Source organism: Centruroides vittatus, unplaced genomic scaffold (genome assembly GCF_030686945.1).
Source record: "Centruroides vittatus isolate TY-2023 unplaced genomic scaffold, ASM3068694v2 contig_564, whole genome shotgun sequence".
NCBI classification, from domain to species: Eukaryota; Metazoa; Arthropoda; class Arachnida; order Scorpiones; family Buthidae; genus Centruroides; species Centruroides vittatus.
Genome location: NW_027122335.1, coordinates 1,159,334 through 1,183,923, shown reverse-complemented (window position 1 = coordinate 1,183,923; position 24,590 = coordinate 1,159,334). Strand labels below are relative to the sequence as shown.

The 24,590-nt window shown below is 27.4% G+C and overlaps 2 protein-coding genes across 2 annotated transcripts in view; one reads left to right on the top strand and one right to left on the bottom strand.

Annotated features, from left to right (window-relative positions):
• LOC136978969 (valacyclovir hydrolase) overlaps positions 1-24,590 on the top strand; it is a 243,425-nt gene that overhangs the window by 129,415 nt on the left and 89,420 nt on the right. The gene's annotated exons all lie outside the window — the stretch shown is intronic.
• The window catches only part of LOC136978968 (pseudouridylate synthase RPUSD2-like), a 78,653-nt gene continuing 70,617 nt past the window's right edge, over positions 16,555-24,590 (bottom strand). The window contains exons 12-13 of the mRNA XM_067274852.1: positions 21,880-22,175; positions 16,555-16,706 (exon numbers count right to left, since the gene is read on the bottom strand). Coding sequence (XP_067130953.1) covers positions 16,641-16,706; positions 21,880-22,175 — 362 coding nt within the window. The 3' untranslated portion in view covers positions 16,555-16,640. The remainder of the gene's footprint in view (positions 16,707-21,879; positions 22,176-24,590) is intronic.

Below are 24,590 nucleotides of genomic sequence, written 5' to 3'. Positions count from 1 at the left end.
AAAAAAATCTATTTTTCTTTTTACATCTACAGATTCCTTCGATGTATTTTAATTAATCAACCGCACAGAATAAATAATTTCTAGTGTATATTTTTATTTTTTAATTAAAAAAAATATTATTAACTCAAAACGAAAATAGAATTAAAGCAAACAATAACTTTTCATGAAGTATTTCTTGTATGAGTTTAAATATTTTATAGATTCAATTTCATTTAGGAAAAATATTTTGTTTAACTTAAGCAATACAATATAAATAAAAAATAAAATAAAAAATAAAAAGGTAAAACATTGAAAAGTTTTCTTCTGCCAAATGAATAAATAAAAATCAAATTAAAATTCTACAAATATGACATTTAATTAAAGACATAGAACATCACTTTGATGTAAACAATTCTCAAGTTATAGAACCAGAGTTAGAACCAATTCGTTAACCTGATAATAAATTTCTGGTATTTATTTATATACAGTATATAAAAAGTGAAATAGCCGAAAGCATTATAAGATGAATTTGACTTTTATAAATGGTTAAGAATAATACGTTTAAAACGAAGAAATACATGATTTTTTTCCTCTGGTAACTAAAGATACAATTATTCTTGTGGTAAGCTTTGAATTTCCCTTGATATCTCATTAAAATCTTTCTTCCTTGAAGAATACAGTCAGACTTAATGGAATAATTTCGTATAATTATGTCGCGTCGAGTTGGATTAAATTGGTTGATCCAAGTTAAGTTGAATAAATATAAGGTTAGTGAAAGACTCGGTAGAGAGAAGTTGCCGTTTGGTCTAAGCTTAGATGACAAACTGCTTCCTGTAATGAAAGTTCATTCAAAGACCAACTTGATGTTTTTAGTCATAAACTTTCTCTTATATCTCCCTTAATATACTGAATGCAATACTGAAAACTTTGCCTGAGGAGAGATCCCGGTGTATCACGGCATAACAGTTTCAAGTTTATTACTACGTTCCATTATTAAAAGTCCCATGTTCTGTTAATCTTCTTTCATAAATACATATTTATGGGCGAACTTGTTGCTCAAAGAATAGATTTACTATTTCCAGTCGTGTTTTCATACAGTAAGAATATCTTATCTGTAATGTTTACTAGCTTTTTATATTTAAAAATTTTTACTATCCCACTCTTTGAATCGTTTTTCTTCACACAAAAGTTAAACTTCGCGTACAAAACTTTGAAAAATATATTCTAAATTTAGACGAATTAATATGCATTACAGGCATCCAAGAAAAATTTCTAAAGTAATTTTCTATTTGGTTTCGTTCTTCTTTACTCAATTAAAAAAAAAATGAAACTAAATTTTCTTCTTTTATAATTCTTTTTATGGTTATAAAGATAAATAAATTTCAAATAAAATAATTAAATTATTTATGTCATTATTTTCATATAAAACCACAGAAATTATTAAGAATTTTTATGGAAATTCAGTAATACGACATAAAATATTATTTATATACGAGCAATTATTTATTACGACATGTCACAATACCGAGCAAAAATTTTTAATCGTATTTTTTAAATTTATTTAATTTAAAATATATTCTCTCCACCTCAAATTAGTAGTGTCTTGTCCCTGTACATCATACTTTTCCTGTTAGCAATAGAGTCGTGCCGATCATCTAACTCTGTTCTCGAGATTAATGAAGGACAGACAAACGAAAGTGCGAATTTATAGTCTAGAATTTTTTTCAAATTGCAGCCCAATCAGTATAAATAAATACATTGTTATACATAGAACTCCATCTCGGATGCTTGAACTTTCTTCTGGATCATTTTGTTCTGGAATCTGTTATAGACAGTGGACACGAGAACAATGGAAAATGGATAAAACGTGACTATATTTATATAGTCACGTTTTATCCATCTTCCATCTTATATAGTCACGTTTTATCCCTGTCACAAACAATCTAACAAATTCCAGAACAAAAATCCTTAACAATCACCTTTAAAATTGTTATATATTGAAAGAAAAGAAAAGAAAAAAATAGAATATCCAAGTCAAAACAGGAACTTCAACGAGAACAGATGAGAAGAAAAGGTAAAAATCTGAAAGGACTGAAAAAGACCTTTCCATTCCCACGAGATGGGGCGTTTCTGACAAAACTGAGTTTCTTCCCGAAAGATGAAGGGACTGGGAAACTTTCAAAGAAAATTTCCTGCAAAGTTATTGAAAGATTTAAAAGCTTTCCTTTTTACTAGTTGTCAGCCAAACCAATTTCTCCTTCTCTAGAAAAAAAAATAACAAGTAGATGTAAAAATGAAATTGTTCGGACCATAATGGATTCTCGCTTTATCTGCTAGGCAAGAAGATTAGTTTCCTATAAAAACTATAGTCAAACAGATTCCGTATACAGAAAGAAATAAGTGATATAAGTTTCTTTACCCTCAATAAAATTATTAAGCCTTGTTAAGTGATAGAAAACATCTAATGTTCAAACCCATTTTCAAGTTTCCTTGAAAATTAGATATAGCTTCTCTTTATCAAACTTAAATCCAATTGCCTTTCTGCAAACTGAAGAAAATACTCTTTGTCCAGTAGTTATTGTCTATTCTTGGCATTACTGTCTCTTCCAATCTGTCCCGTTATGACCACAATCACTTCCATTGTCCCGGCTTTGTTTTGCTCTAACTTCTCAAAGGAGCAGCTGCTCGCTTTCTCTTTATTGTCTTCAAACAATATTCCTCTTCTTGTCTAGTACTTCTCTACAACATTCGAAAATTTTCATAAAATAATTAGTGTCTTTCAGTTAATTCGATTTGCTTACTTTCAACTTCCGCCTGTACTCCAATTTACCATATATAAGAATAAGTAACACTCGATATTCTGCATATTTTTAAAACAAGAATTAAGAAGAAATAAAAACAAGAAGATTATATTTTTTTCTCGGTTCAACGTCCTTTATAGTAGTAACTGTATTTCAGAAAACTATAGTTAGTTAGGAAAAATGTTCCTGTAACAGAAAGAAAACATGTATTTTCTTGTTTAACAATCTCAGTAGGGATTTAAAATTTATTAGAATGTTTCTTTTCCGAGTACGGTGTATGTACGAGGATACAGGAAAGGTAGACAGGACGGTATATCAGCGTGGTACAACAAGATTTTTATTTATAGAAACGATTGTAGAAAGTTTTCCGACACGAAAAATTTTATAATTATTCAAAATCTTTATCACAGTGAGAGGGAGAAACTGGCACATTGCAAGTTTTTAAGTGGAAACAGAGTTGCAGATGCGAGAGTTCTTAATGATGTGTTATCGACTGCAAACAAGATGTTGCTGTCGTTAGATGATATCTTTCCGCTAGGGGGCGTCAGAAATGTGTACACACGGTTGATGTTTGCAACTATTTTGCGTTATCGGACCGGAAAGAGTGAAAATTAGTAATTACCGACATTAACTTTTTGCGATTGTCATAAATTTTGACAAGTTAAACTTCAAAAAATGAATTATTCCATTTAAAACTTTATTTAAAAAATTACTAATAATTATAAAATTTAAAAAAGCACCCCTATCTGTTACTCTTTTTTTTTATTTTTTTATTTTCGAGATAATAAAAATGATTTATCAAAAGGCGATAATATATATTTATATACGTTACTGATCGGTAATTATTTGTTTAATTAATACTTTAAAAAAAACCTAATAAAATTACGAGTGACCCTTTAAAAAAGTTGAAATTTTATTGCAAAACGCATTAAATAATTTGATCGATCGTTTAGACAGTAAGTAGATTTAATCTCGACAAAATACGGTGAAATATATTGAATCTCTACTCTTCTACTTTTTTTTTTATTAGGATTTTCTTAATGCCAATAAATTCTTTAGACAGAAACATTATATTCAAAATTTTTATATTTTGATTTAAGGCTAAGAATGCGATGAACAACGAATTAAACGGTCGTAAATCTTTATTATTTGATAGGTCTTTAAATATTATTCATTCTAATTATAATTTATTTAAAACAAGATTTAATCGGATGACATTTTTAATTATAAATAACTCCAATATTTACTGAGTATTTAGCAAAGAAAAAGTGTAAAGTTTCTGTCGATTTTTCTGCCATGGAAATAAAATGACATTAAAAATTTACTTTAGTAATTTCGTATTTAGTTTTTGTTGAGATTTTATATAATCATTTTAAGCGTCAACTAGGATTTAGGATAAGAATTAGGATGGACGATAAAAAAAACCGTCGTCTTAAGAATAGCATAGAATATTTCGCGAAATGCGAATTTGTGGTTGATGTCAGTTGTAAGCGATAAAATAAATCCGTAAGAACTAGAGTAGAAAAGAGACCAGAGAATTTCAATTTGTCACTACTAACTGAATCAATGGAACTAACAAACTCAAAACGATCGACACGTCAGGTTTGGTCAACGTCGTTAGTACTCGTCGAATTCTTCAGTGAGACTTACTATTCTGTATTCTACACTCTTTCATATATAGAGGAGTGCAAAAATAGGCATACAGTACAGTTATTATTATGGAAGAAAACATAGAAAACATTCTAAAAGAATACATTAAATCACAAATAAGGAATGACACAACTTTACTTTTAGTTGATCTAACATTCAGTTTTGGTATCATTTTTACATTTTTTTCCCTAATTTTTTAATATTTGAACATGTTTTCCTGTAAACTAAAAGGGTGGTAATAGAAAAAAAAGATAACACTAATAATAGTAAACACTAAACATCTGTAGTTCTCGGATAACAACTGTATAACACCCCCCCTAAAATAACAATCAAATTTTAGTACATTATAATTAATTGCTAAAATAATAGCAAAGAAATCAATTTGATAATATTTAAAGTAGTACAAAGAAACAAATTTAGTAATAATATATTGTTGTAAATGAATGCTTTTAACTAAAACTGACTGCTAAGAACATCATTATTTTTTTTTTCCTTAAAAGATTAAAAGTTTGAACAAAAAGGAAGATAAAGTTAAAACGAAACTGAAAAATGCGCTGGTAATTGTATATTTTGTTTGAAATATTGGATGAAAACGATATTCGGCAAGTATCCAACGCCATTTTTCTTCCCGAAACTTTTAAAATGAACCTTATCGCGGGTTTCGGTTCATTTGGCATCGGGCGTCTGCCAATGTTATCTTGGTCACATGGTTGATTACACAAATATCTGTTTTAGCGGGTGTATTAAAGAGGTCACAGGAAGAGAAGACAACTTAACGATCCTCGACCACATCCGAAATTTCAAAACCGACGATAGTTTCCTTCCCCGCATTCCTGCATGGAAGGAACACTTCCGGTCAGAAAACTCGGAAACAAATGGAACTTTTATAGATTTTACGAAGCGTGGAGTAACACTACGGAAAATGCAAAAGATGTAATGTTTTAAGCATTTTTTTTAAATAAAGTTTTGTACATTATAAATTGCTTCTATGTCAAAAATACCGAAATTTTAATGCTTCCCCGCCTATTTATTTACTTTTTACGGTTTTGATTGAATTTAAACACCCGAACGATGCGAAGAAATATATTAAAACTTAATAAATTGTAAAGCTTGTATGGAGTCCTAATAAAATGAAGCAAATTCGACATCATTAGTTGCATATTTAATCTGCAAGTTTCTCCTAGTTAAAACAACGCCAGTTTTTATATCGTTAGTTTTTTCTTTTTCTTTTCTTTTTTTTTTTTTGTTGCGAATTTTTCCCACGGCCGCTTATCTTTTTCGGAGATAAGAGACTTCAATTTTTTCCAACTTTCGCTTGTCGTAATTACGAGTATAATGTTGTTTGTTCAGTCATCCGAAGAGATAAAAATGTGTTGGTGCCAGTCTAATTTCCACAGACGAGCTGCGAGTTTCAGACTAAATTAACGAGCAGACCTTAGTTGCCTCGATAGAGAATAAATTGAGAACTTCGGCCGTTAAAATAGATTGGAAGAGAATATTCTCAAGATGATAAAATATTCGAGGAAAAAAATGACTCGATAAAAGCCGATATTTTCTCGAAAGATCGGATTTTCAACTTTAAATATTAATTAAAAGAGTTGAAACACTTCTCTGTAAAACTGTCATACAGGCAAATTTACAAATTCTACATTAATATTTTTATTCTCATTTTATAAGTAACTTTCTGAAAATGAAAACTGAAAATGAAGTTTCAATAATATTTTTTCTCAAAAATTGAATTGAAATTAAGTGAAAACAAAGACATATTTTTTATTTATTTTTTTATAAAATAAGAATAAGAAGTTAACATATTTTGCAATTAATTACAATAGTTTCATAATGACTTGAAAAAATTCCTATCATTTTAAATCTCAAAATCAATTTAACCCAACTTTTAGAGTAGATAAAGTTAGACTAATTTTATTTTATGTACCAAAACTATTTTAAAATTGACAGTGAAAACTTAAATGCTGGTTAGATAAATAAATAAATATATATATATATATATAAATTCATACTTTTTTAAATTTAATACATTATATCATTTAAACAATAATAATATTATAGATATGAATTAATAAGTGCTAGCTAAATACAAATATATGTTATGGTTGAATCCTGTATTGTTTATCAGTAGCATGAAATAGATGCTAATTAAAAGCCTTGTTATAACTTTTTAAAGGATTATACACAAGAACATTCCTTGTTAATATTTAAAGAATGTTTTTTTTTGTACGGGAAATATGAAAACTTTCTGGAAAGTGTATTTACCAGCTGGCTTTTCTGACTAGAAAACTAAAAATTCTTATGAATAGAAAAAACAAAAAATTCTTCTTTTTGCACAGGATATATTTAAACAAACTTCAGCTATAAAACTTATTAACGTAACAAAAATCACAGATTTAATTGCAATTATAATTTAAAAAAAACTTGAAAATATACATATTTAATAGAAGTTTTAAGAAAAGTTCATTTTGTAATTACAGTAGCCTCTCGTTATATCGCGCTTCCTTTGTCCCCCAAAATTTAAAGCACTGGAATCAATAAATTTTAAATCATCAATTGCCATTAAATTTCTTTTTGCAACTAAATACGATATTTTATTCCTACCACTGTCCATGAAACTACAACTTCGTGTGAAATAATAAATTCGTCAAGCTCTAAATAAACAAAACAGGTGAACAGATCAACTATCATTTGTTTCCTTTCGATATCCTGTTCTATTATATGTTCAACATTTATTATTTTTAAATTTTGTGTATTTATAAATTACAAAAATTTTTTATAAGCAATTTATTATGAATATAGTACTGTGTAATAAAATCGTGACTGAAATTTGTTTTTATATCACAGTATTTGTCTTTAAACATCATTGTTAAAGAAACAATAATGCTAAATGGACAATGGAGATATTGATATTCACGTAAACGTCAATTAATACGATATAACCAAGAATAAAATTCAGTATTGAAAAACTAAGCTTATTTTATATCAGAAATACTTGCTGATGAAAGAACAGAGGATAGAGATTCCATCGTGTGTATAATCTGTTTAGTGTAAGCCCAGAATTATTAGCACTCTGTTATATCGCACTTTTTCTTTGTCTCCCTACAAGCGCGATATAACGAGGGGCTACTGTATTTACATTACGTATGTAGTTCATATAAGAATTATATTGATCTATATTAATATATTGGTATTTAAAAGTAATATTGTCAAACAGCATGCTGGTAAATAAACTCAATAAAATATTTATACATTTTTATATATTTCAGTTCTTCAAATTTATAAGGTTCTCACATTTTTTTAAATTGCTATTTAATAAAATTTTGCATAGAATTCTAATAATGAGTTTAAAATACTTTAAATTTAATAAAGATTTAAATTCTTTCAAATTACTTTCATTGAGTTTTTATGTAGCTACTGATAGCCTAGCTAATTCAGCTTGTCTCATTCTTCTTCTGAGAAAGAAATATGGAACTAGTTAAGATCAATTTAATTTTATTTAAATTTTTTCTTCTTTTATTTGATAAAAGAAAAAGTTAAAAGCATTTGATTACAATTTTATTTTTTGTCATATCCATTATGAACTAATCTCAAACTTTTAACGAGATTTTTATATATTCCTAATATTTTATTTCAGAAACCTTTGCTAAAATAAAAAATATTCATATACCATTATTCAAAGATCATTTCATTAAATTCTTCTCTTCCAGTTACATATAACACTATAATAAATGTCATAGAATTATTCATTTTAATCCATATTTTTACAGTTTTGGAAGAAACAAAACAAATTTTTTGTCCTTTGTAGCCTTAAAATTAATAAACAACAACAAAATCAATCATGTAAGGATTAATTTTATTCATTTATTTTAATATCTATTTCAAATTGTTGTTATTCTACATGTACTAAAAACTGTGTGTAACAAAAAAATTTTCTTTCACTTATTTATTTATTTTACTGGTTTTGTTTTAAGATTCAGATGCACCAAATATTAATTGATACTTGGAATTTATTATTTTCAAAGCAAACTCTGTACATTTACACTGTTTATATTGCTGCAAATATATTTGAAATTAGCTTTTAGATATTCTGTGATTTTCAAGTCTTTTACTTTTTATTATAATTGAGCTTCAGAAAAAATTTGCTGGGAATAAACATAAGGAGCAGTAAAATAATTGAAATTATAATTTGACAAAAAAACCATTAAATTAAAAATATCATTATGCCAAAACCAATTTATTTTATTCCATGACAAGACTCAGATTTTTTTTTCTTTTTTTCTTTTCTTTCATCTTATCAATATTAAGCTATAAACTATTGTAAATTGAACTTGTTCACTTCAACCAATTATTATTCATTATGATTCTTAAAATTAATAATTCATGAATAATTTCAACTAAGAAAATGATGCATTTTACCTGGGAATTCAATCAATATTTTCCATTTTTTTTTTCTTTTTGTCTTAATGACACTTCCATTGAGATAATTTCTATTTTGTTTCAAATACTTATCATCTAATATAACATATTTAAAGAAGTTTTTGCTTCATTAGCACAATTGCATAAATATCAAAATTTTAGCTCACATTTTTAGTCGTATAAGAATCGTTGATTTAAATTTTATTGAAACTTTTTTCATTTTTGACCATTTTTGTAATGAGTTGCTGAGCAAAACTTCTCAATCCTCCTCACAAACCATGGAAGACCATTTAACAACAGACTAGAAAACTGCAGACAAATACTCTTGTTGAAACTCTTTAATAGGAACGATGGTATTTAGCATCGACTGAAATGGCTAGAGGCATGCTCCTTTCTTGGCATCCAAATATCTGAAGAAACAGGAGCAGTTGTTGGCCATATCAAATGTGGTATATAGAATCCCAATGTTGTGGACTAATGTAATATAATAAAAAATTTTTTGCTTATTTGATCCTTTGATTATTTTACCTAACTGTCATCATTTATAAGAATTTGAACACAAGTGGAACATACTACAAATAACATTCTGGTATTTTGCTTTCTGAAAAGTAACATTTAAATTTGAAAAATGCTTTTTTTTCAAATATTTAAAAACATAAATAAATATAATCAAAATCAAACAAAGAAATGTAAAAATAAATAAAAATATGAAGTAAAATAAAATTATATAATCATAAATTTAAAATATTTAAAAAGAACAATAAAGTGGGAATTAGGTATAGACCTGGTATAAAGCAAAAATGATCTGGAGATGGGGGATAGGCTGCTTTACATGCTTATTTTGGAGGATGAGTAAGGTTTCTGGCATGAATAATGTGTGTAACTTCTTTCTACCAAAACATCTCTTCCGTGTTAACTAATTCTATCAGAATACACATGAAGTTGGACCAATATAATATAGTGTCTCATTATCAGAAAAGATGGAGTTTTTATATATACCAGAAAGATTTGTGTTCCATGGGTTACAGTCAAATGTTATGAATCGTCTAAAGAGCTGGATAAATGGGTAGTGATCCATTCATCCAGCATTTTGATCTGGTAAGATACAAAATTTAATATGTAATGGGCCTAAACAGCATCATTTTTGCAAACCTATATGCAATTTGTTGTCTTCTTGTTCATTTCCGATATTTTCATTTATATAATCTGGAATAATTCACACAAGTATTTTATATCATCAGTCATTTATATAGAGATATATCATCAATTTTTCAAATTAATTAATAAAAATATATGCATACAGTGAAGATCCTTACGTAATCCGTTACGATCTTTACGATGATCCGTCTCGAGTTGGTTTTTACAACTCGAGAATGTCCTTACGATGGTTCGAGGTAAGCTACACCTCCACACTCAGTCCAATGAATATTTACAGTTTATTTACAAAACAAATATTTACAGGATGTACAAGTTCGACAACATTACATACACTATGCAACAAAGATGTGGTATCTCATGTCGGCTTATCTATTGGGGACTGTTAGACTCCGGGGAACTCAGGTCGCTTTTCGGAGTTGGCTCAACTGCGTGGCCGTCCGATCTCTGCACTAACCCTTCTCAGAGGAATTCCTAAGAGGAGAACACTCTCTCTACACCTCAAGGGCTTCCCTAGTGTCAGAGACTACCACGTATCCGGTCTCTCGCCCTTCTCCCCGTTTCTCTTGCCACCCTTACAATTTAAGGGATTCCATGGCGACCACTTGCGACCAATCGGGTCCTTCCTTTCCCCTGGGAGCTTCCAAAGATGTCCGCCCTATTTCCCGATGACGTAGCTTACAATCGCGTCTGTCCCTTGTTTACGTTTTTCAAGTCGACCAACATGTGGCAAACACATTGACGTGTACTCATAAACGGAGACGCTACTCCCTTTGTTCTTTCCAGCCGTTTATAGCCCCAAGACCAGGTGGGACTAATTATCTCGGTCGCGTGGCTTTTCGACCTACGACGCTAAAAGCGGACCTTTACACATACCAAATATAGGAAAAAATATTTATAAAGAATTTTAAAGTAGAATATTTGATGTATACTTTGTATAATATTTTGATTGGACAACATTTATATGTATTCTTGGGTATAAATAAACTATTCTCTCTAGATAACCTTATATTTATATTACTAGAAATCTGAACACTTATATCATAATGGAAAAACAGTATTTGATAATAATGGCTTAATATTGACTTAGTAATGTTGATATAATAATATTAACACTATTTGGTTAATATCTTATTTCTCTACATAGGAAAAAAAACAAATAAGAATTAAGCAGATGATATGTATTTGGCACTGAATGAGGTTCAAACTCATGTTCTTTGGTAATATGAATAGTAAAACATTTGTTATAAGGAGTATCCAAGAATTAAAGATACCAATTTCATATATAAATTACTTTATTATTGGTTATGTTTGTCCTGAGACAGTGATATATTTAATTAACTAGATATGTGATTTGTTTATAAAATGTGTTGAAGTTGAGGTTTTATGTTTTAGCTGTTTAGATATATGAGGGCAAAAGTGATGAAGCATTTGCTGATCACCAAGTGCATTTCTATAAAAATACATGGACACATATGATAAAAACTATTAAACATTTTATAAAGAAGGTAAACCCCACAAAACCTCATAGATTCATTAGCAGATATAAAGACACTAATAAGTCAAGTTCAAGAAAAATCTATACATCCACAAGAGCCGAATTATCGGGCTAGAGTTGGCTATAGTAAATAAATAATTAATAAGACAATTTGGCACTACAGCTTGGCGTTAGGCGCCATCTCTTACTAAACTTAATAATTATAATTAAATAAAATAAATAAGTTAAATTAAATAGTAAGAGATGGTGCCTAACGCCAAGCTCTAGTGCCAAATTGTCTTATTAATTATTTATTTATTATAGCCAACTCTAGCCCGATAATTTGGCTCTTGTGGATGTATAGCTTTGTAACGGGTTAGTCGTTATTTATTTATATTCAAGAAAAATCTTGGAGATTTGACTAAGAAAGTCAAAGATAAATTTAGAGAACTGTTTGAGAATGAATTTGTTTGTCCATGAGGCAGCAAGACGACTCAAGTTAAAAAGATCAACAGTTTGAAACCAACTAACCCAATATCCTTAAAGAAGCAAAACTGTCACTAGTCAAGCGAGCATTTTCATCTACTTTCAATTAGACATCAGACTGCAGATCGAATTATTGGGTTAATCAGTTTTTACAAATTAACCAGAATTCAGCAGTCGTCTGTATCAACAGTTAGGTATATCAAAGTCTACAAGTTGAAAATTGTGGCAAGTAAAACTGAAGCTCCAAAGTATGCAGGTGACAAAAAAACACATGGAAAAACTGATCTTTGAAAAGTGTACAATAAATATTACCAGATAATTTTGATACTGAATGAATGATGAGACATATCCCTAATGATACAAAAGATGTTCCAGATTGGAAATACAATATTTCCATATCTACAACCCAGAGCAAGTTGATTTTCATCAAAAGTTCAGGAAAAACTCAAATTCTTGAAGTTACATTTGATTTATCAAGCAATAGATAAGAATGGTAATGTGTCACCTTCTTATTTTGCACAGGGTTCTATGAACAGTAAAATGTGCTTAGAAAAATGAAGAAACAACTATTACTGTGGATACATCATCTTTTCAATATTACTGAAGTTTCATTTTGGCCTGGCATGGCAATAAGCCATTACACAATCTAGTTCACGCCATCCTCATTTTATGCTGGTGATGCATTCCTGAAGAAAGCAGCATAAACAATGAAAAATGTACACATTGAAAAAATCAACTAGTACACCCCACTTGCCCAAGAAATAAGGCAGCTATGGAGAATGAATAGTGTATTTAATTTGCCTGTGGTCTTCTCTTCCACTGGTGTTATACTGCATACACTAAAGTCTAGAAACATTAAATCTTAATAAAAACAAATACACGGCACTACAGAAAGCTGCAATATTGAACACATGTCACAATGTTAAGAAGTTTCTAGACGTTGATACATATACCAATAACACAGAAGCTTAATGTAATACTTGTTTGGGTAGCTATGCTTTGACTTTAGTTCAGCATAGCTTACTTAATACAGAATTTATAGTCAAAATTTAACAATGCAATTTTTATATTACTATTGTGTTGATCTCATACAATAGTGTGAATGGATACAACTTCTGTTCTATAATAATGGTTGTGGTTGAAAGCGATTTAGCTAAGAATCATGCACCTTCATAAAATATGAATCCAAAATTGTTTGGCTTATATTTCTTTTCTCAAGTATTTCATAATAAGGTTCTAAGGTTTCATTTAAACTTTTCATTACAAAATTACTTCACTCTCAGTCAATGTACATTTCATAACACAAGTTAATCAAATAGTTGGTGTTATCAAGAAATTGTTTAAGGGTGTCAATATTTATTATCTTCTAATGTTACTGATTGATTTCCTGATGATTTGGACATTTGGATTCACCAATTTCTTTTTATTTGACATGACTGTTCTCTATTTTTGTTATTACACAATAGCTTTATTTTAAAATAGTGAAATGCTGTGTGAACAATAAGCACTTTAGAATAATGAATAGCCCAATACTGCTGAGTATAATAAAAATATGAATTAGAAAAAATATTCTATGCATTGTGAAAAAATTTTTTGAAATGTTTTTTGGGGGAAACTTGAAACTAGCATTATTGTCAATCAGCATAAAATGAGTGTAGCCTAGAAAGAATGAAAATAGATTTTGTGTGTAGAGATGAAAATGCCCCAAGAGTCCCCGAATCACATGGTATTGAGAAATTTTGGACTACTCAGAAAGCAAAATATAAGAAAAAACAACAAAGAATTTCAAAAATAATAAAGAAAAATTAGTCAACAAATCACAAAAAATTATGGAAAACAAATTATGAATGCTGCTCGGAAGATGATTCATTTTACTGGAAAGTATGGTGTCAGAAGAGCTTTCACACATGCCTCCAAAAAATAATAATTAATAGTAAAATAATACATATTAAAATTTGTAATTAAATTTTCTTTAGTAAATAAAATTGTGAATAATGATGTATCTAATTCTTGGACACTTTTATTAACAAAAATATGGATTTAAATTAATTTATTCTGTCTGATTTTTAATTTTTTTTATTCAACAGACACACAATTCATATACTAAAATTTATGCCAAATGTAAAAAGTCTATTGTTTTTTAACATTGAGTATATCTTTTTTTAATACTTGTCTAAAAATGTTTAAGTTAAAATATGTGATGTGTATGATGATTCCATTTCCTAAAAATGTAGCATCATTCATTTTGAATTGTTCGGAATAGTTAATTAAGCAAAAATACTATAAAACAGTTCTATAATAACTGCATAACTATACTCAAAACACAAAAAAAAATAAGCTTCTAAAAATTGGCATGTATTTCATGGCAGTGCTTTTTCACATTCAATGCTTTCCATTTGAGAATTCCTTATGAAAAACCAACATTCCCTGTTCATTTACCATACTCACTAAATTTATTTTTGTTTTCCAAACATAAAATGCCCTTAAAACTAACTAATTTGCAAAGATTGAAGAAATTATACAAAACGTGACACAGAAATTAACAATTTCAAAAGAAATACATCAAGAATGTTTTCATAAGTTACAGAACTATTGGAATCATTGTACAGTACAAAATAGAGATAAAATGTCACGGAGATTACCGTGATGACAATTCATTTAAACACTTCATATATTACTAACCATTAACCCATTCAAGTTTTTGATTATAACTTATGCGTGTTTAAAATTCAAAGAAATATAACATAAATGAGATTTTTATTTATTTTTATATTTGCATTTTAAAGAAAATGACTTATAATTTTTACAACTTTTCTATGTTTTTGAAATTTCAATACAGGTATACCTCGAGTTATGTCGTTCTCAATTATACGTCGTTTGTCAAAAAAGTATATGGAAAAATAAAAATCAAGTTTAAGTCATGTTATTCGACTTTACATCCGTCCGCCACAAATATTGAAGTCGTAATATTACTAGAAAAGCGTTAAAAGCGCATAAAATCATATTAAAATATGTATATTTACAGTAAATGTTAATATAATCATCATAAATCCTAGAGAACGAAACATGAAAACATCTGTGTTTGTGTTGTCGTGTTATTTAGCGGTCTTTAACACGTTAACTGCCACCTGTAATATGATATTTTCCGTTTTATCAGGCCACAACGAGAAAATTTGATATTTAATATTTTATTATGATATAAATAGAAGGGTCATTATATAACAGTCGGTAGGGTGAAGATAAAAAAAATATATCAATGATGACTGGCCTTCGTATGGCCTGAAACCAGAGACTATAAGACCACAAAATATTTAATATTAATTACTTTATATGTAAGAAAAGAGAATAATTAAACTAGTTTTCGATATTTTTTCCATTTTTTAACTATTCACTATTAAAAAAACACTATTAGATATAAAATAGCTTTCTATTTAAAAAAAAAAACTATGACAGCCGGCCGTCGGACCACTTTGTGAGGCCATACGACGGCTGGCGGTCGGACCAACTTTATAGACGTCCGTGAGAGGCCACCACTAGGATGTAAAACAACGTCTTACGAAGCCAGGATAATTTAACCTTGAGTGAAACTACATTGGTTATAGCGACGACGGGCGGTCGGATGGCTCTGTACGGCCCTAATTAGTACAACCGCCGGCGCGTCGGATGGCAGTTAACGTGTTAAGTGCTCATTATTGGCGTTTTCCACCATAGTTTAGACTTACGTCGTAACTACACAAGTAAATTCGACTTATGTTGTTTTTTGACTTACGTCACCTCTCCTGGAACCAATTACCGACATAAGGCAAGATATACCTGTAATTTACAGTCTAATGAAAAGCAATTAGGAAGAATTAAATTTCCTAAGAAAGAAATTTCCTCAAAAGAAAACCCCAAACTTGCATTATATTTTGGATGTTCCTTGTTTATAATGATTATTAGCAATTCATTTAATAAATTAGCACAGTTAGTATACAATTTATTAATGAATTGCTAATAATCTGATTTATTATTATTAATATAATAATAATAATCAGTTTGTACTAATTTTATATGTTATATATTAAATATGTTATTCTTCAATCTTTACATTTTAGTAAATCAATTCAACTAGAGAGATATTAAAAAATAACAAGAATCCATTCATACAACTGTTTAAAACTTTGTAAACAGTTCTGTGTTTATTTACATTCAAATGACTTATAAAGAATTTATATTGTAAATAACTATATTGTTGTAAATAAAATTCTAATAATGTAATATAGCTAAAATTTCTTCTGAGAAACAAAGATGAAAAATATTCTATATATGAAGAATTTTTTACAATATTTTCCTAATTTATAATAGCCATTTTGATATATAGTAATTGATAACTTTAATGTTTTCTTTATGATAATACAATTTTCAATGTTTGAATTTTCTTTAATTTATACTTATAGAATTTTTTAAAAAATGCTAATTTGTGAATTTGAATTATTTTTAGTAAAACTTAACATGTGCACTTTTTATTCATGTCATTTAATTAATTCAAGATTAAAATTTATTATCATTATTGTAAGAAGAAAAAATAACTTAGACAACCTGTAAATTATAAAATAATCTATATACAAAATTTTATTTGTATTATTTATAGAAAAATTAAAATTACAGTTTATAATGGTAAGATTCAATTAATTTTCTGTCCATTCTTCCTTTGCCCAATTTGGTATTTCTGTTTGAAACTCCCAACCTTCTCCCTACAGAAAATGTTAGATTTTGCAAAAACAAAAAAAATTCAAATTAAATATAACTTCTTACTACCTATAAAATCCAACAATAAAGAAACATATTTGAAGGGTAAAGTATGAATTACTGTTTTAGGTAAAAAAGATTTATGTAAAAACACCATTACTAATTACCTTGAGTTTTATTTGTATACAGTATTTAATCATTTAAATCCCAGGATTCAAATAGACTCAGCGGAATAAAGATGCTGTTAAAAATAAATGCCAGGGTTGAAAATCATGGGAAATATGTTGAAGTACTGCATTGTACAGGATAATGTAGTTTAGAGTGACAGATTCAACATTGAAATTGCATTAATTATGAAAACAGTAATTATTTTAAATGTAGCAATAACCCATAAATACAGTCAATAAATGATTTTGACAGTTATTAAATGTACAAGTAATTAAAATATTTCTTTAACATTTTAATCACTTGACTCCTGTTGCAAGATGATAAACCCCAGCAGACATGTACATTTTAAAAATAAACCCCTTGTGATTTAATTGAGGAAATATGGTATATACATATATGTGGTATCTACAGATGGCTGGGCTGGGCATTAAGAAGCATATGCAGAACGCAGTTTAAGAAAGAATACGAAGAGCTTCTTATGACATATAATGATGTATATTTTAATACGATACATAAAACATTACAAAACGAAGAACACTAAACAAATCATCTTAATACTAATTATTAAATGGATATTAATTGTCTTGAACCAGACACATCATTGCTTCTGCTTTTTCTTACTCTAACAGTTCATCTTTTTTCCCGCCTGCACACGATGTCAGACTTGACCAAGTCATATCAGCGTGGAGGACGGGCACCACATATATATAGAACACTTTCATTAATCTGAAGCTACACTAATCCAAGCTCTGCTTATCAGTAATTCAAACCAATTTTGTTAATTTTGCAACTACAATGGAACATGATTAACTTGACTGGGATAATTTGAAGTTGCATTTACTTAAAGTCATTTTCTTTCCTCAATCATCTATAACAACATTTTAAACCAAACTGGTTAACTAGGTTCCACTGTAAATGTTGTTTCAGCCAAAAACAAAAGAAAATATAAATTCCTTTTTAAAAACATTAAAAAACAGTATAAACACTTTTGAAAATACATATTTGTCTGTAGTTCTTTTTAACTTTCTTTTCTTTATATAGGGTGACTCTCCTAAAAAGCAATCCATGCTGATAGCTCAGAAATAACTGTCAAATTCGTGTTAATAATGCTTGCTTTCATACATTATCAAGCATGGGCTTTTCATTGACACTGTACATAATTGAATTTCCTACACTCCCAGAACAAAGAAGCTAAAATTATCTCAGTTCTTATAGCAGATAGAACTACAATTCCAATTATAAAGTTGTAGAGCAGGTCAAAAGCAGTACATTCCACATTTTGTACAATTAAAAGAAGGCTAAAGATAGCACATCACATACTCCTGAAAATTTGAAAGGCTATGTAAGTTTGGTTTCTCCTTAGTGTTGAGTTGCTTTGTAAGCTTCGTTTGCTTCTCAAACTTTATATAGTTTAAGATAAAGTTGTCAATGATGAGTACATTTTGGTATTTTATCAATTACACAGGTCAAAAAGAAAGCTATAATTTAGAACTTAGCATTTTATTGCACCCAGAAGGAGTAAAACAAACAAAAAAAATAATAAAACAATTTTTCCAAATCACAAACATATTTAAACAAAAACACATCACTTTTATCACATTCTGCATTAAAATATGTTAACACTTTCATTTAGCAGTACCTTAAAGAAATCATCTAAATCTGTCTCCATTTACATCAACATGAGTGTATTTGTTCAATTGTTAAGCTATGAACATGGGAAATAACATCTGGAATAAGTGTCTAATCGTATGGTAAGTGTCTTTTAGTAGTAACCCTACGAAAAGACACTTACCATAATAGAAATTTATTCATATTTTTCAATCTAGTAAATGTAGGCATATAATATAAAGTTTCAATTTACAACTTTCATTTGGGGTACAGAATGCAATTTTAAATATAAGAAAAACTATACACCAACAACTGCTGTAAATGATTGAGCTAAATTTCGGATAAATGATTATAGATTAGAAATAAATTTGGCACTAGAGTTAGGCGTTAGGCACCATCTCTTATTAAAATTAATAATTATAATATTTAATTAATTAATTTTAGATTAAACGGGAAAAAAATAATTATTAATTTTAATAAGAGATGGTGCCTAATGCCTAACTCTAGTGCCAAATTTATTTCTAATCTATAATCATTTATCCAAAATTTAGCCCGATCATTTATGGCAGTTGTTGGTGTATTTGCTTATGATATCGGGTTTCGTTTGATGTATGCTTTTTATAAGAAAAACTATTTTACCACTTAGACAACAAGTACTATTGAATTAAAAAACTATTAAAGTGAATGTGAAGTGTGCATGTTCTCTAAGCAACAGTTATATTTGCTTATACAATGTTGCAACCTAGTCAACAAATACAATAATTATTATTGGAAATTTAGCAGCTTTTGCCAGATTTAAATCTAAGTGGTTATGATTTAACTATTAACTGCATGATCAGTTGAAAGTACAGGACATTTTGTTTATTTTTTTTAAGTATGGTACACAGACAGAACCTTTAAAGTTTGGACTGTCCACATTAAATATGGATGTATGGTAATTCAGATTAGAAAATATGTATATAATTTAACATATAAGTTATTACTTTAACAAAAATTCAGAGTGAAATTAATTATAATTAATTCTGGTTAATATTAACTAACAATCAAATCGTATTAATCATATTTAATAGAGAATAAAAATCCATGCTAAGTGAACTTTTATTGAAAACGATAATTAATTTTAAACTGGAAAAATACTAGATTCACATCTTATTAGTTTAAATCTGATTCAAGTATATGCTTTAAATTTTTAAATTTACACTACTAAAAGTTTAAAAATTTCAATTGTTTAAAAAAGCTTGAAGGCATTAAATTAATATAAATTAATTTAAATGAAAAGAACTCTAATAAATTTTGAAAAATATTAGATCTATACAAATTTCAAAGTATAAATTATTGATACAATAATTATAGTACTTGATTGCTTGTTGGTCTTTCTTTTGATTATATGTTCTTTGGAATTAAGCACAAAATTGCTACGGAAAACTTATCATACAGGAACACTTTTTTCGATGGAAAAAGTATATTTTATTTTCTATTTTTTTATAAAAGGAAATGCATTTTGGGCCAATGCTCCTCTTCAGTCCTTATTATATATAATGGTAAAAGTAAAATATAACTAATGATGATTACTGGAATAACCAAATGTTAAAAATGTAGAGTGAAACCAGTAAACTGTAAAATGAAAAAATAAAAATAAAACTTGCTAAAACATATAAAAGATGTAAAAACAATAAAAACTGGCTATAAAACAAGGTGTAGTGCTTCACTGTACATTTATTAGGAAGTCTGATTGTTGTATGGTACAGGACATTAAAAAGCTTTTTTAATTCACTGTACACTTAGTTATTCCAGTAGTCACCATTAGTTATATTTTACTTTTACCATTATATATAATAAGGAATAAAGAGGAGCATTGGCCCAAAATGCATTTCCTTTCATAAAAAATAGAAAATAAAATATGATAAGTATGATAAGTTCTCCATAAAAATTTTGTGCTTAATTCCAAAGAACATACAAATAATAATTATACAAATTTGTTGCATTATTCAAAATAAGTAACAAGAATGCAAAGAGAATAGTTGAGAAATAAGCTTGGAATCATTATTATGTTCATTATTATGTTCATTATTATGTTCATTATTATGTTCATTATTATGCAGTAGGTAACTTGTTGAGATTTGACTAAATTTGTCTTTCATTATTATTGAACATAATAATGAAAGACAAATTTAGTCAAATCTCAAACAAGTTACCTACTGCATTGTTTCCAAATAGATCATAATCTCATATTTTTATATTTAGCATTATTATTTGTTTTAAATAAATGAGTTGTTTATATTTTTGATATTATTAGATAAAAGTTAATAGTTTATAAAAAAAAAAAAAGTTTAAGTTTGATCGCAACACAATGCAAATACACAAGAGTTAATTAAAATGATAATATTTTCTTAAAGAATTTAAATAAAAACAATATTAAAAATGTATAATTTGTAAAATTTTTTCCTTCTATTAAATATATTAGTCATAAATAAAGCTAAAAAGTCTTTAAGGTTAATCATAGTTCCAGCTTTGTTCATCAATCTCAAAGATCTTATTGCAAGTTTTTCTTAACATACAAATAAAGTATGATGATCTATTATTTTAATTTTAAATTGATTTATTTTAACATTAGAAATTTTGTATTAACTGAATTTGTGTGTAATATTTTGTTGTCAGAGTTTTTTCCATGTTCACATCACCAACAAAATCTGAATTTGTTTCCATCCCACTGCTTAAACCAATTCACTCCTTTTATATCCCCATTCTCTTAATGCAAATATTATCATGTCATTTCATTGTTAAGAAATTTCCATTTTTTAAATGTAAAGAATTGTATTTTATTCAAACAATACACTCCAGTGAAATTTTATCAGTATATGGTGTATATGAATGGAGTTATTGATTAGATTCTTCTGGTCAATGTTTTCACTTTTGCCACTCTTATTAGTTAGCTAAAAAAATTATGTTATAATTTTACTGTTTTATTTTTATTAATTTACAGAATAATGAAAAATGTTTATTTTTGATTATAGGATAGAATTTACAAAAAATGTTTAATTAAACAAACCTCATTATTATTAATAATGAGGTTTGTTTAATTAAAATAAAAGGATAGCCACCTACAAACCTTCTCATAGCATTCCCAAATCCCTCAAAAAGTCCTGTATTTCTGCAGATGTATGGGATGCGGATCCAGAGCTTCATCTCTGGATCACATGGTAATCATTTTTCCCAAATCAAGAGATAGCAAAACATTTATTTTATATAATAAATTTTCATCTAGAAAATATATTTTAATTTATCCTAAACATTATATATAATTAATTTATTTTTCCAAATATGTTTCATTATTTTCAGATTATATATTAATTTTAATATTATTTTTTATTATATTAACAGTAGGAATAAATTCAAACTCACCATGTATCTGTGGGCATGTAAAAATATCAATAATTCGTGTGGTTTTGGATCTCTATATTTTTGCTTACAGGATACACACAATGAATCTTTAGTCATTTTACTTGGATCAAACTGATATTTTTCAGCTAATTTTAAAAATTCTTCTGAATTTATATAATGTAACAATGGAGAAGATACTGGACAAGTCTCTAATGGTTTAGAAATTGATACGTCGGCTTTTAATAATTCATTTTTTACATCATCGTCATCAGCTACCAAATCATTGGATTCTACTTCTTTTTTAACAGTTCCAAACTCTTAAAATATAAAATATTCAACTTATTAAAATAAAAAATTTATTGTCTCATTACCTTAAATAAAACTTAAACGACTAAAAACATAAGCACTAAAGAATATTCAATCTAGTTTTTCAAAATTTGATATATTTATCGTATAATTTATCATTTTAATATTAAATGTAATCATAATATTAAAAATATATATAATGTTTTAGTTATTTAAGTAAATATGACCTTTAATTTAAAAGTTTGAGTTTATTTAAATTATATATTAGGTTATAAGAATTGATAAATATACAAAAAATGTTCAGAAACTTAATAATTTTATGTTTTATTTCAAAATTATGATTTATTTATTACAAAAACACAACAAAAATGTCTTCACAGTTATTTTATTTATGTTTAAATACAAATAAATAACAGACAGATCAAATATACAACTATTTACTTTTATTTTAGCCCTTGGCAACAGAAACAAGATTAAAAAATATATATATACATGAATATACAAAAAAAATTTTCATTAATTTAAGACATATCAAATTTATATGATTTAATAATTTAAATAAAATTTATTTTATATATAATTTAAATAAAATTTATTTTATATATAATTTAATATAAATAGATAAATAAATAAATAAATATATATATATATATATATATATATATATATATATATATATATTTATATATTATATATTTATTTGTTTGTATTAAATTATATATAATAAACAAATTTTATTTTAATTATTAAATTATATAAATTGATATTGATATTCTTTGTATTTTGTTTTTAATACAAAGAATTTTTGTATTTACATATAAACTGTATATATGTATGATATGTAATCATGTATTTCTGACAAATATAGAATCCTGCCCAGGAATTTTAAAATATATACATATATAACTCATTGAATTGTATAAAATATAAAACAGTTATACATCAAATTTCTTGTTAAAAACTTCAAATCTGATCCAAGTATATTTAACAAAATACATTATTTTTAATTTTGTTATAACCTGTTTTAAACCAATAAAATACTTATTAAAAGAAATTTAGAAAAAATTTTTTGTCAAGTTTGTTTATTATATGTACAGTTTGAATTTAATGCAATAATTAATCAATAATTACTGTAATTCAAAAATGTATACATTGTAATTTCTCCATTATACTGTATATTCAATTTTTGTTAAATATAGCGAAATATATTAGAAATATTAATTTCTAATCTTAAAAATTAATGCAATATTACACTCATTGCCAAAAAAGTTATGCATTCAAAGTGAATTACCTGATTACTGCAAAATTCAGCATACAGCTATATCCCAGACAAGTTTGTAAATGATTATAGTTATAGTCTGTTTGCACTGCAGGAAATGCCACCAGAGTGTCTTAAAACTGTTACCCGAGTATTCCATAAAAAGTCTTTATAGGGTCACTATGTACAGAATGTTCAGTGCATAGTACCTGTCAATTGTTTGAAGGTTTTCAAATACTAAGCATGCCTGATGTCTGTATACAGTGGATGACTTCCCATCAAAAAATTAGAAATTCCTGATGGGTTATTTGCTCAGTGGCTATTCCTTATGTTAATATATGTTATATTTCACTTGAGAAAATAAATTAATAAACAAAATACTAGTGCTGCCTGTTGTATCAAATTTTTAAAAAGTATTATTTTAATTCAGGCTGTAAGTCACAATGGTATGTCATGCACAAATAGATGCTTAGCTGAAATTACATGTGATCTATTATTTGAAATTTTAAAAATGATTGGCCAAAAACTTTCTTAGGTTTTTTTGATCACTGAAATTTGATCTGGTCATTTTGTCATCAACATCCAAGACAGTCATGGTCATTTTTTTTATCATTTATTATGTACAAAATCAGTACATGCTCCGGTTCCGCATTGCACTGCCGGGGGTAAAAACAAGATACAGTTAAATTACAAGTTGTTTACAAATACAGGTAATTACAGAAATATTTAAGATGGTAATTTGGGATGATAAATGGGAGTAGATACAATATGAGAAGTAGAAACAAATGTTAGTACAGTTAATTTACAGCTTGTTTGCAAATATTTGGGTGATTACAGAATTAACTAAAATAATAAAATTCTTGGATGATATACGAATAGATGAAAAATAATGATACAAGTGTTAATACATAATAATAAACATAAAGATGTGGTTGGATGCAGAAATGGAATTAAACACAGGAGTTACAAGACTTGTGAGTACATAAAACAAATTGTGAACTAGGTTACAGTAATAGGAGAATACGAAACAAAATATAAAGTGTTATATACAGTTGGAGTTTAAATACAGAACAAAACAGTACAAAAACAAAGTACAAAACAATACGGTTCAGTATAGAAAGCAGATACAATTGAGGTAGCGTATGTGCAATATTTACTGTAGGGCTAG